This window comes from Electrophorus electricus, chromosome 23 (genome assembly GCF_013358815.1).
Source record: "Electrophorus electricus isolate fEleEle1 chromosome 23, fEleEle1.pri, whole genome shotgun sequence".
Taxonomy (NCBI): Eukaryota; Metazoa; Chordata; class Actinopteri; order Gymnotiformes; family Gymnotidae; genus Electrophorus; species Electrophorus electricus.
This window is the reverse complement of record NC_049557.1, coordinates 952809-965562: the sequence shown is the minus strand read 5'-3', so window position 1 is coordinate 965562 and position 12754 is coordinate 952809. Positions and strand designations below refer to the sequence as shown.

The 12754-nt window shown below is 41.5% G+C and overlaps 2 protein-coding genes across 4 annotated transcripts in view; one reads left to right on the top strand and one right to left on the bottom strand.

Moving 5' to 3' along the window:
* Positions 1 to 12754, top strand: part of pi4kab (phosphatidylinositol 4-kinase, catalytic, alpha b) — a 34841-nt gene that overhangs the window by 8075 nt on the left and 14012 nt on the right. For all 3 annotated transcript variants that reach the window (XM_035521928.1, XM_035521927.1, XM_035521926.1), the window contains exons 15-34: positions 88 to 183; positions 354 to 537; positions 997 to 1100; positions 1221 to 1389; positions 3868 to 3918; positions 7318 to 7426; positions 7563 to 7699; positions 7819 to 7952; positions 8042 to 8124; positions 8228 to 8298; positions 8413 to 8537; positions 8634 to 8715; positions 8809 to 8892; positions 9696 to 9785; positions 9910 to 10029; positions 11068 to 11160; positions 11477 to 11633; positions 11806 to 11933; positions 12063 to 12221; positions 12555 to 12706. In XM_035521928.1, coding sequence (XP_035377821.1) covers positions 88 to 183; positions 354 to 537; positions 997 to 1100; positions 1221 to 1389; positions 3868 to 3918; positions 7318 to 7426; positions 7563 to 7699; positions 7819 to 7952; positions 8042 to 8124; positions 8228 to 8298; positions 8413 to 8537; positions 8634 to 8715; positions 8809 to 8892; positions 9696 to 9785; positions 9910 to 10029; positions 11068 to 11160; positions 11477 to 11633; positions 11806 to 11933; positions 12063 to 12221; positions 12555 to 12706 — 2328 coding nt within the window. The remainder of the gene's footprint in view (positions 1 to 87; positions 184 to 353; positions 538 to 996; positions 1101 to 1220; positions 1390 to 3867; positions 3919 to 7317; positions 7427 to 7562; positions 7700 to 7818; positions 7953 to 8041; positions 8125 to 8227; positions 8299 to 8412; positions 8538 to 8633; positions 8716 to 8808; positions 8893 to 9695; positions 9786 to 9909; positions 10030 to 11067; positions 11161 to 11476; positions 11634 to 11805; positions 11934 to 12062; positions 12222 to 12554; positions 12707 to 12754) is intronic.
* serpind1 (serpin peptidase inhibitor, clade D (heparin cofactor), member 1) lies at positions 4609 to 6809 on the bottom strand. The gene is made up of 4 exons (XM_027022145.2): positions 5888 to 6809; positions 5361 to 5634; positions 4971 to 5115; positions 4609 to 4800 (listed from the first exon to the last, which is right to left on the bottom strand). The coding sequence occupies exons 1-4, from the start codon at positions 6807 to 6809 to the stop codon at positions 4609 to 4611; spliced, it is 1533 nt and encodes a 510-aa protein (XP_026877946.2).

Below are 12754 nucleotides of genomic sequence, written 5' to 3'. Positions count from 1 at the left end.
TGCATTCTATTATATGTGGCTTTTCTTTTGCCTTTATTGTTGTTTTCCTGTAATGATTGGTTGATTGTATGGGGGTGCGGGGTCTAGATGTCTGAAGGCCGGTCTTAGCATGGATCCTGTTATAGTGGAAGCATTCCTAGCCAGTCTCTCTAATCGACTGTACATCTCCCAGGAAAATGATAAGTATGTGAACACACACACACACACACACACACACGAACACACACACACACACATATATATATATATATATATATATATATATATATATATATATATATATATATATATATATATAATACATCTGTCTCTCTACATCTGTCACCACTGATTAATTGGTGATTGATCTTCAGGGAAGCCCACCTAATTCCAGACCATACTATTCGAGCTTTGGGCCACATCGCTGTGGCTATGAGAGATAGCCCGAAGTTTATGGAACCCATCTTGCAGATCCTGCAGCAGAAGTTCTGTCAGCCACCTTCACAACTTGATGTGCTTATTATAGACCAACTTGGTTGCATGGTCATCACGGGCAATGTAAGACCCATGCATACATACTTTTACACATGCAGATAAATACCCCTTCTACATTTCAGACATTTTTGTTGGCAAGATTATTAGTATGGTATGATTTTTGAATTGCTTTTAAAGCTGTTCATTGAATATTTTTTAATTTTGTAAAGTTTACAAATTTGAACATTTCTTTGAGTCTCAAATATTTATATGGTTGCTAAAAGCTAGATTACTTGGAAGGTGCAATATGGGTTTTTACTTTACATTTATGACATTTAGCTGACATTTTTATCCAAAAATGACAATTATATCCAAAGTGACAATTATAACTGAGTACAACTTGAGCAATTGAGGGTTAAGGGTCTTGCTCAGGGGCCCAACAGTGGCAACTTGGCAGCGGTGGGGCTTGTACTGGCAACCTTCTGATTACAAGTCAAGTACCTCAACCACTGAGCCTATTTTATTTTGTTGTTTCCCTTTTAGCAATACATTTATCAGGAGGTGTGGAACCTTTTTCAGCAGATAAGCGTAAAGGCCAGCAATCTGGTATACTCAGCCACTAAAGACTACAGAGACCATGGATACAGGTGCGTGTGTGTGTGTGTGTGTGTGTGCGCGTGTGTGCGGTTCAGCAACAACTGTTTTTTCCAGCTGCTATCTTATCATGGAAAAGCTGCAAAATATGTTATAAGCGTGCATTCCTACAGGCACTGCTCCTTAGCAGTGATCAATGCCCTGGCAAATATCGCAGCCAACCTGCAGGGGGAGCAACTGGTGGACGAGCTCCTGGTCAACTTGCTGGAGCTCTTTGTCCAGCTTGGGCTGGAGGGCAAGCGAGCCAGTGAGCGTGCTAGTGACAAAGGCCCAACTCTCAAGGTTTGTATGTGTATGTCGAACTTTATGGTTATAAAGGGTGGAGTACCATGGGACATGCCCTTAAAGAACATTTTAATCAAAGGCAGTTTTGTTTAGATTTTTTTAATCATAGTATATGATAGTCCTACAAGCCCATATTGTCCCCATTTGAAGACTGAACTGGCAACATCCTTTTAGAAGTCCAGTTTTAAAAGCTCTTGTCATTTGAGACAATGCACCAGTATGCAGTGTGCATTCAGCAAAATGTCATTTATATAGAGATAAACCGATTTTGTTTTCTAGGATTATTTAAATTTTCAAGTTAAATAATTAAACAGTTAATAGAGGGCCTGTAAGTGGTTTTGAATGCCTCAAATTACTCAGCTGCACTGTTATTAGGTAAAACATTACAACACTCTCAGATTCAGTTTTATCTCTAAATAAAATAAATTAATCGTAGACTACAGGTGAGCACTGACATATTACATTTAATCTAGGCTACTGCATTTGCACACCATTAACGTGGAAGTTTTATTTAGTGCTCTCATGCTTTAACCTAATTTGAAAATCAAATGCCAGCTATGAGGGAATAATGAGTAAGTGAAATACGTCTTTGTAACGCGGGGGAACTGGTGTAAAAAAAATCCTTGGTTGGAGCTAGCAGCAATGACAGACCAGCTTGATGATGGATCTGAAAGCATCACTCCAGATGATGGCGTGTCAGCTGTCCTGCATAGTTCAGCAGAGACATCCGAAGCTATGCAGCATGGTGGTTTTGGCTCAGATGGGGCGCTTATGATGGATTGGGTGTTTGTATAATAGAACACAGTGGAATCACCCCATCAGAACAGTGTTGGGTTTCTGCTATATCTGAGGAATCATGTGACATTTCTTTCATTTGTTAAACTCACATGAACATTGGACAATCGAAGATGTATATATAGTTAAAGTCAAAATTATTAGCTTCTAAGGAGAAATTATTAGCTTCCTAAAATCTTGTCCAATGTTAACATCATTCATAAAACTATGTGGAGTAAAACTATAAACTACTCAAATCCAGGTGTAGAAAACTTATGGAGACGTATCCGCAGACTTGTAGAGCTGTATCCTCAGAATTGTAGAGATGTATCCTCAGACTTTTACCTGTAATTGCTGCCAATGGAGCTTCACAAAATGATTCTGATCTTTTATTCAATATTTTGTAGAAGAGATTTCAGCTTTTATTTTAAAGTATTATTTTTTGGATCTCTCTGAAAACATTTTCACCATAATAGGTGAAATTATAGTGTAGATTTATAGGTAAATATGGCTATGATACACTATAATATATAACAGTAAAGTGTGCAATAAGAGGTCTAATGTGATTGTGGCAGTGAGGGAGCAAGACGTGAGTGTGGTTGCAGAGAGTCTTTATTCTCTATAGCAACATAGTGTGCACAGCGGCGAGCGAACTCAATGAGCAAAAGTCCAAAAGGCTGCCAGTAAGGCTCTAGACACGGACGTCTTCTTAGGCGCAGTACAGGAGAGCTGTACACAGCACTGGAGGTAGACACCTGTGGGCTTCTACAGGGGAGCAATTAAAAGTGGGTGAACGAGGCACAGGTGCAGGGGATCAATAAGGTGATTGGAGCGAGGCGAATTGTGTGAGAATCACTAGGTTTGCTCCTCCTTCTGGGTGTGTGCGCCTCCCCTGTATATATGCATATATGTATGTATGTATGTATGTGTGTGTGTGTGTGTGTGTGTGTGTGTGTGTGTGTGTGTGTATATGTATGTATGTATGTATGTATATGTATATGTATATATAATATATATATATATATATATATATATATATATATATATATATAAAATTTGATAGCTAGGTGGTAGATAGGTGGCATGGTGAAGGGTGTTCTGTGTAAAACCTTGTCCATACTTCCTGTGAAGATACATCTTGCATATTATGTTGTATCTAAGAGTAATTTAATTGGAGATATACACTGATGTTTTTATTTTTGATATTAGACATATAATTTGTGTGTCTATAAAAATTATAATTGCAGTTTGTGCCTGTAAAAGTTGCTTATACTGATTTAATTTTAAAGCAATTTATTATTTAATTATCCTATTTTAATATAATACTTGTTTTAATAAAAATATTACCATGTTGTTTTTTATTTTTTCTGGTATATTATTTCTAATAATTTAATAATAAGTCTAAATTGATTACATTATATTTAAAATTTTAAATTAGATAAGTTTACCTCAAAATGTGATGCAGTCAAATTTAATTTGATAAGATATTAATAAATATGTTTAGCTGACTAAATCTAGTAGCATTAAAAATTAAATAAATGGAAATTAGGTGGTTGAATTAATTACATCACCTTGTATTGTTGGGTTAACCTTTGGGGTATTTAATCAAATGATAAACTACCCTACTGTTTTGTGCTGTTTTGGTATTGTTTATTAAGGGGAGCTATGCGGCAATGTTGTCTCGTGGTGTTTCTGTTTCAGGCATCCAGCAGTGCTGGGAACCTTGGGGTTCTCATCCCTGTGATTGCAGTGGTAAGTGGGTCACTGCTGACCTTTTAACCTCTTCATTACACATGCAGTTATATGACTTCTGTAGAACAAAATGACTTCTGTTTAAAACATGCCTTCCTTCCTCTGTCAGAAGATCTGATTTGACTTTTGTGGCTGTGCTGATATTGTTACCAGGAAATTAAAGCTAGAAGCAGGAGGAAAGGAAGGTCTTGGCACTGAGAAAGACCATCTCGTTTCAGATGATGCCTCATTATTGTTCATCATGTTCTTAGGTTGCTGTGAGCAGAGCTGTGGTTAGACTTTAACTTCGTTGACAAATATTGATCTGGATTGCAAAAATATTCAGTTGTGTGGAGGTTTCACCCTTTCTCTAGCTCATTCTGACATGTTTGGTCCTTTTTAGTCCTCTTATGAATGATTTACATCCTATGCATGAGGAACCTCCACACATTTTGAATGTTTAGAATTTTGCACATTTTAAATGTTCTAGATATTTACAATAAGCAGCAATTCTTACTTATTTAAAAAAAGACAATTCATCTGAATTGCATCGTTTAATGTGACGTGCCATTGTACTGTTATAACCAATGCAACTATAGGTTTTTCTTATTTGTAATCAGAGTTAGAAGCGACCTGTTCCGTCATCATACAGTGATAAATGTGCTCTATCTATTATAACTTTGCTGCCGCTTGGTGTACGTGTGAGCGATATTAACTCTTTGATGGGTCTGCTACACGCCCCATGAAGACGAGGCAGTCAGTGCGCTGTTCGTAGATGAGGAAGAGGAAGGGCCGGTCCACAATGAAGCGCGTCTGTGTGGACAGGGGCATGAAACCGATCTGGGTCATTGCCGCTGCCTCGGTTCCCTCCTCATTCACTGTTATGACGCTTTGGTGCTTAAACTGTGAGAGCAGAAGAAAGGACATTGTGCTGTTTTCTGTCAAGGACATTTAGACATTGACATTTGCAGTCAAAACAAAGCTAGCCATGCCTGGACGTGTAGAGAATGTTAACTCGAGAAAGATGGAAAAATCCTTGTTGGGATGCCTTTTAGCACTACTTCTTGGCTTACCCTGTTGACGGTGACTTTCTCAGAGGTCATGGGGGAAAAGTCGCCCTTTTCTGTGAAGAGTTCAGTCAGACCCAGGTCCTTCATGTGACTAATCAGGTCATAGCTCTGCTCCAGCTTAAACCGTGGGAATACCACCTCACGGGTTCTGCCAGACAACCCATGACAGGATTCTTGTTGAATTGCTCTGAATTAATCTTTTGATAATAGTTTAATAATAATTCCTGATGTTCCCTTTTGTGGAACCTTCATGTTTAGAAACACCAAAATTTCATTTTCATCCAACAGGATTTGATTTTATCAGTGGCCTATGCAGACTATTACACTGCTCACATTTGTTCATGGCGGCACTGTCTTGTCTGTATCTACGTGGGTCTCTATTGAATGCCATACCTGTTGGTCATGTTGTTGAGCCACTTGGCAATCACGGCGGGCGAGATCTCTTGCTCGAGCGTTCTCATGCCGGAGAGTTTTTGGGGTATGGCAATGAGCATGCTGATGTTGCCTTTGTAGGGCAGCTGTAGGACATCACAGTGCAGCTCATGGTCGGCGGCTGCCAGGTAGCTGCCCCTGTTCTGCATCATAGGGACACGCACCTGCTGCTTCTCGTTCACGCGGAAGTAGCGGTCCTGGGTCAGCTCCTTGGGAAACTTCTGTTCCCATGACCCTGTGCAGTAGAAAGGATTGTTGAGCTTTGTACTGTGATTTTCCTAATAGTATAATTCAGTCTGGGATGAATTTATGTAAGACTCTAAAATGCTCATATAAGACTCTAAAATGCTGTAAATATAAATCTGAATGTAATGATGTGTCCAGAGAAATGACCTAAATCATTAAATAAGTGCTAATGCAGTGCTTATTCTTTTACCCCTCTCAACAATGATTTATTTTAGATGACACTGATCAGTCGACCACATTACCTTTAAAGTAGAGGTAATTTAGCAGCATCACCACTGTCCTGGGGTCAACACTCTTCATGGGCTCCTTGATCAGCCCCTTGGTCATCTTCTGAATGTGCTGGTTGGCCTTTGCAATGAATGCAGGATCTGTAAAATCCACAGACTTCGGATCTGCAAAGTAGTATGTCTTTGCCTTAGTGCTGAAGCTTTCCCTTATGCTGACATCCTTCTTCACGTAAAGGTCATTGACTGAGCGCAGTGTGAAGCCAAAGTTGCGTCTGAATAATCTGTGTGTAAGCTTGCGGAAAAGCTTGTGCACGGTGGAGGCGTTGTAGTGGCTGCTTGTGCTGATGAAATCAGTGAAACCCAGAGCTTCATAGAGCTGCTCGTGTGTAGCAGGGCCGGCAGCCAGCGCCATCATCCCCATGGCGATGGAGATTCCGGCAGGTGCCAGCAGGACGTTGTCAGTCTGGTTCACGTGGTTCCGGATGCTCCGATAGAGGCGAAATCCGAAGTGTGAATTAACTACGTTGAGGCGCTGCAGCCGGGTGCGCCCGTGGAAGAGCCGGAGAAGCCGCGCCCGGCGCGCTTTAGGGTCAGACGGTTCTAAGTTAAGGTCAATGCCTGGCGCAGGTGTGGCGATCTCGTCTATGGCGTCACCCTCAGTGTAGTCATCGCCTTCCTCCAGGATCTTATCGAAGTCGATGTAATCCTCCTCCTCCTCCTCCAAGCCTTCAACATGTTCCAGGTCGTTGGTGACCGTGTTCTCTTTGTGGAACTCCAGAGGGATGGACTCCAGGTCATCGCCTCCCTGTGAAAGCGCCCGTGGGTCGGTCTCTTTCTCAGACTTGGGATTGCTGAAGTGCCAGCTCAGGTCCTTCACACCACCCAGGGCAGGAGTGGCCAGGAAAACCAGAGCTGCCATGACTGAGAGCCCCAGCATTCTTCACAAATGTTGAATGCAAATCCGGCTCACGTGTTATCTTGAACTAGAAAAGAAAAATAAATTGTAAACCTAACAGAGCATGGTTTTTTATCTAATTAAGCAGCCCCATAAATACAATATAACTCAAAATGCTCATAATGCCATAGTATAAAGACAGAATATCACAATGTTTTTTACATATTTTTTTTCTCCAAGCCCTGAGACGCTTACCTGCTCTCTCTGTCTCTGCAATGTGTCTGTTTGTTTATTGTTTGCTTGTGACCAGTTCTTGCTGCTGGACTTTGATGTTGGTTTGCATTGATCAAACAGTGTCCAGTTCAAAGAGTAGCTGTATTTGCAGCTTTTATCCAACTAACCACGCGTTAACTCTTGCACTGTAAATAGCAGTAAGGTTTATTTATATGACAACCCTTTGAACATTTAGCTTGAATTAGACTTGCACTCCATGACAAAAATGTGTTGTGTGGTTTCTCATTTTGTATGCTTCTTTTTGTGTTTGCTATAGCTGACTCGACGGCTGCCACCAATTAAAGAGGCCAAACCTCGCCTGCAGAAGCTCTTCAGAGACTTTTGGCTTTACTCAGTGGTCATGGGCTTTGCTGTAGAAGGTTCAGGTAAGGACAGTTACTGAACCCTTCACCTAGTGGACAGTATTGATACTTCCCTTTGTCACTGGATTTCAGTTGTTTTAGACTCTCATTAACATAACCAATCTCAGGGATTCACAAGAACCCTTTGTGTCTGATCCAGGGCTGTGGCCAGAGGAGTGGTATGAGGGAGTGTGTGAAATAGCCACCAAGTCCCCTCTTCTTACATTTCCCAGTGGAGAGCCTCTACGCTCTGAGCTCCAGTACAACTCTGCTCTGAAGAACGACACAGTCACGCAGGTTTCCTTGACTTGATCTTGGTTCTTTGTTGGTGAAAACCTTCAACGGTGTGAAGGCTTCAGACCTCTGTGTTTCTGTGTGCTTTTTGTAAGTCACCTTTGATATCCCTCCTTTTGTAGGCAGAGCTAAACGAACTACGCAGCACTATCATAAACCTCCTGGACCCCGCCCCAGAGGCAGCCGCCCTCATCAGCAAGCTGGACTTTGCCATGTGCACCTACCTGCTATCCGTTTACAGACTGGAATACATGAGGTACAAATCCTCCACTCTTTGTCTCTGGTCCATCTCTGGTCTTCTGCACATTTTATAGTTGGTCCCTCTCATCTTCCTTTCTCTCTCAGGATGCTACATTCCAATGACCCCGACCGGTTCCAGGTGATGTTCAGATACTTTGAAGACAAGGCCATTCAAAAAGATAAGTCAGGTCTGAGGAGTGGCATCCTTTTCAACTGGCAGGCCTTCTTTCCAACTACTGTGTCTTCTAGTCTCTCAGTGTAACACCTTTCTCACTCTTCTTCTGACTGTAGGCATGATGCAGTGTGTGATCTGTGTTGGTGATAAAGTCTTTGAAGTTTTCCTCCAGATGATGGCTGAGAAAGTAAATTTGAAGAGATCCATTTATTGTACTGATGGCTTATTATAAGTATGTAGAGCTGTTATAAGTCATGTAATCATCTCTTTTTTTTTTTCTTTTTTTTAAAAAATTTTGTAGCCAAAGACTAAAGAGCATGAGGAGGAGCTGGAACGCCATGCACAGTTTCTATTGGTCAACTTTAACCACACCCACAAGAGAATTCGACGAGTGGCTGACAAGTACCTCTCAGGGCTGGCTGAAACGTGGGCGACTCATTCACACGTGCAGTCGTAGATGCATCTGTGAATCTGTCAAATGGTTTCTTGCATGGCTTCACTGTTCATTTTCCATCTGTTCAGGTTTCCTCATTTGTTGTGGAGTGGGCGAGTGCTGAAGACTATGTTGGACATTTTACAGACACTCTCTCTCTCTCTGAGTGCTGTGAGTGTTTCTTTAGCTCTGAGTTTCAAAAGAGCTATAAATATTCCTGTTTATATATTAGTTGTTTGTTTGTTTTATTTTTTGGCTGGCTAGGACATCCACAAGGACCAGCCTTACTATGACATTCCTGACACTCCTCACAGAATAACTGTGCCAGACACACATGAAGCCAGAGAGGTGAGGAATAATCACACTTGTTCAGTCAAAAACATGGCTAGTATGGCGAGCGAAGAGTGATTTAAATGAAAATCAAAAACATCTGTTATTAAATCCACCACTATACTTCAGTATATCCTTTAATAATTAAATGAATAATTTATTTTACTCAACAGCTTATTTCAACATTTATTTAATGATTTATTAATGGACACACTGGTAGATTTATTAGAGGATACAAATATGAATTTGTTGAAATATACATTTGATGTATATATTGATGGATTTATTTAAAGATTTCATATATTAGTATGCAAGTAAAGGATGGGTTTCATTTAGTTTGAGCTGTTCAGATTGGCCAGGAGGCGTGTGTACTGAGAGTACTGTAGTTGGACAGTACTTAAGAAGAGCTTTCATATTACATCATAGTTGTTTGCGTGGCAGCAGACCATGAGTACAAAACATGGAGAAAAGCTTCCCTGAGTTAATAATGGAAGCTACTGCTACTGCACGTGAACACATGGTTCGTGGGCTGATATAGAGAGTGATAATGGGGTGAGTGTATTGCTACTGTGCATGTTGAAAGTAGACACAAAAACCAAATAATTATTTTCAGCAATGATGCACAGAAGATCAGTCATATCTTATATATCTTCAGAGATTTCCAAGTGCCTCCGAGTTGGTATGGCAGAGCTAGGCCTTTCTAGTTGTCCCGTTAATTTGTCACTTTGTGCTCCACACAACATGAGTGCAGCAAAATTCTTTTTCAAATCTGCTCATTGTTTTCTCCGTTCCAGCCTTTATAAAGTATTGTGTTTACGTAGAGCATAGTGAAGGACTTTGCTGCACGCTGTGGTGAAATTCTGAAAGAAGCAATGAAGTGGGCCTCCTCTGTCACCAAGTCCCACCTACAGGTACAGAACCGATGTGTACGCATAAAGAAAACAAGCAGTGCTCTTTGAACCCATTTTAAAATGCTTTCAGCAGGCTGAACCTGTTAAATGTGTTTCAGTTTCTATCCCTCTGTTTTTCTTCCAGGAGTACCTGAATAAGCATCAGAACTGGGTGTGCGGCCTCTCCCAACACACTGGCCTGGCCATGGCCACCGAGAGCATCCTCAACTTTGCAGGCTACAACCGTCAGAGCATGACACTTGGGGTGAGACCATATGCTACATGCATGCTTTGTCTAGCTCAGAAACCTGTTTAGGAAAAAAAAAAGCACAAAAATGTGACTCTGTGCCTGTGGTATGGATAGAGTGTGGCTGCAGTGCAGGCAGTGGTAGCTCATTGGTAAAGCAGAAGGTTGCCAGTTTAAGCCCCACCATCGGCAGGTTGCCAGTGTTGGGTCCCTGAGCAAGACCCTTAACACTCAATTGTTCAAGCTGTATTCAGTCATAATTGTAAGTCGCTTTGGATAAATGCTTCAGATAAATGTAAATGTAAATTTGCTGTGTTTATTGATGAGATAAAGGTAAGGATACATCAGGTATACCTGAGGGGCACTACATTGCAAAATCAAATCATAAATCAGTCTAGCTCCATAATGTGTATGGAACCATTTTCTTTTAACAAGACAACATAATAATTTAATAATTAAAATTAACTGTCTTAAAATGGACAGTTATATGAAAAATTATAGGCAAATGGAATCTGCTGTTTGATAGATCAGCCTGAGATTAGGATCAAGTAGACAGCAGTGACTGAATTTTAAATGTTTTTCTTACTATTGGTCTGGTATTGCAATAACTTTGATTTTACACAGTAACTGTGAAGTGTTTACTGCATTAGTCGGGCTGTGGAACATTTCAATTCTTGTGTTTTTAACCATGTTTTTGTGTGAACATATGCTCACATTATTGAGAATATGTACGTATTTAATATGCCTACTGGTACAGGCATTGAGTGCCAATTCCAATGCACATGTCTTAACCTGTGATCATCTGATGGCTTTATGAAGACACACACACAGGCCATCAGGGTTAATGTGGGCGGGTTTTGTCATTGGTTCTGTTTTGTGATGTTTGCTTACCTGTGCAACTGTGTGTCTACCTGGCTGGGTGCTTTCCTGAGTGCTTGGTACTCCCAATGCTGCCTTACCTCAGGTTGGTATTTCTGGCCCCATGATGGGGAAAGGCTCTACCCTGGCAACCTCAGCTGCCTCTGGACTCTGACCCCTTCCAATCATTTCTTTCAGGTCACCCAGCTGACCGACCGACCCACGTGTGTGAAGAAAGACTACTCCAACTTCATGGCCTCTCTGAATCTGCGCAACCGCTACACTGGAGAGGTAAAGAGATATTCGTGCACGCATGTGTGTCTTGAGGGATGTCCTGTTGGTCTCAGTTGAAAATAAAATGAGTGAATTCATTATCTTACATAAAGTGAAGTCCATTAATCAGGTCTGAATTAGACATTAACCCCCTCCTCTTTTTACATATTTTATTCATCTAATCATTCCATGTAGTTTAAGCAGAATCTGATCTTTTCAGGTCAGATTGGAGTCCACATGTGTATGTATAACTATGTATAACTCAAATGCAAAAATGTAAGACCTCACAAATATAGCAATTAGTGTGCGTGTGCATGCGTGTGTGCGTGTGTAGGTGGCAGGTATGCTGCAGTTTGCTGAGGCCACGCATAGCCAGTCAGACCTGGGAAGACTGATGATGACTCAGATGAATGATGCTCTCGAAGCCAAAGACTCTGAGGCCTTTACCCAGAGCATGTTCAAAATGACTGCTCTTCTTATCAGTACTAAAGGTACTCTGTACACAATAATGCCGTGCTCGTGCCCAGGCTTCTGAGAAGTGGACCCACATTGTCTGGGCCCATTTTAAAATAATAAAAATGTATTAAAAGCAAATGTTCTGTTAGCAATATATTAAAGCAGAGTCAGAGGTAATATGCTTATGGGCTGGTCCTATGTGGGTAGACTGTAATCCTCAGCTCCTGCACCATCTGTGCTGGGCTCCTCTGAAGATGTTCACGGAGCACACCATGGAGACAGCCATTGCCTGCTGGGAGTGGTTCCTCGCTGCACACAGTGGAGTTGAAGTCCCGGTAACTCGAACAAACGCGTATATGTCCATTACCATGTAAAATATTTGTGGTACTCAGCCCAGTATTGTCGCTAAAACTGTTTGTGTATGCATGTGTGCATGGTGCTTGTTTTTCGTGTTTGACCTGCAGTTCATGCGTGAGATGGCGGGGGCATGGCACATGACAGTGGAGTTGAAGATGGGTTTGTTTTCAGAGACTGAGATGGAGGCCGACCCTCTAGCAGCCTCTGAGGAGAGCCAGCCCATGCCTCGTCCCCCTGATGTCATTCCACATGCTCTGTGGATAGAGGTGAGTATTTATTAATGTACATGTCATTAAAATTAAGTTCCAATACAGTTCCACACAAACAAGTATCTGTGAAGTGCAGCTGGCTGAAACTGGATTGAAAGGATGGCATAGTTTCTCTTTCCTGTTAATAAAGAGTAGTTCGATAGCTGACAGCATGAGTGGTCTGGGGCACAAATTGCTCTACTCAGGCAACCTTTAGCTGCTTTGAGAACTTGCATTCATGGGAAAAAGAGGAGCCAGTTCTACTCAACAGGAGTGTAGCCAGCTGCAGTCCTGGAAATAAAATGTCACTTTGTAAGGCAAACAGTGAATCTAATGTAGCTGTGTATTCAGTTTTTGGTACAGAGGTTTGAGATTGCCAAGTACTGCAGTGCCGATCAGGTGGAGATTTTCACTGGACTCCTCCAGAGGGCGCTCTCACTCAGTGTCGGTGGATCCAAGAGCAGCCTAAACCGTCATGTTGCTGCCATAGGACCTCGCTTCAGGTAACACACCCACACATGTGCATACATGAGCTACCCCCTAACTTCATT

What these genes read in the sequence shown, in the direction of transcription:
- serpind1 (XM_027022145.2), bottom strand. Translation starts at nt 6,809, where the DNA reads ATGCTGGGGCTCTCAGTCATGGCAGCTCTGGTTTTCCTGGCCACTCCT. An exon ending in AAATTACCTCTACTTTAAAG is followed by an intron (nt 5,635 to 5,887) that starts GTAATGTGGTCG and finishes TCTACTGCACAG; the next exon opens with GGTCATGGGAACAGAAGTTT. An exon ending in CTCAACAACATGACCAACAG is followed by an intron (nt 5,116 to 5,360) that starts GTATGGCATTCA and finishes GTTGTCTGGCAG; the next exon opens with AACCCGTGAGGTGGTATTCC.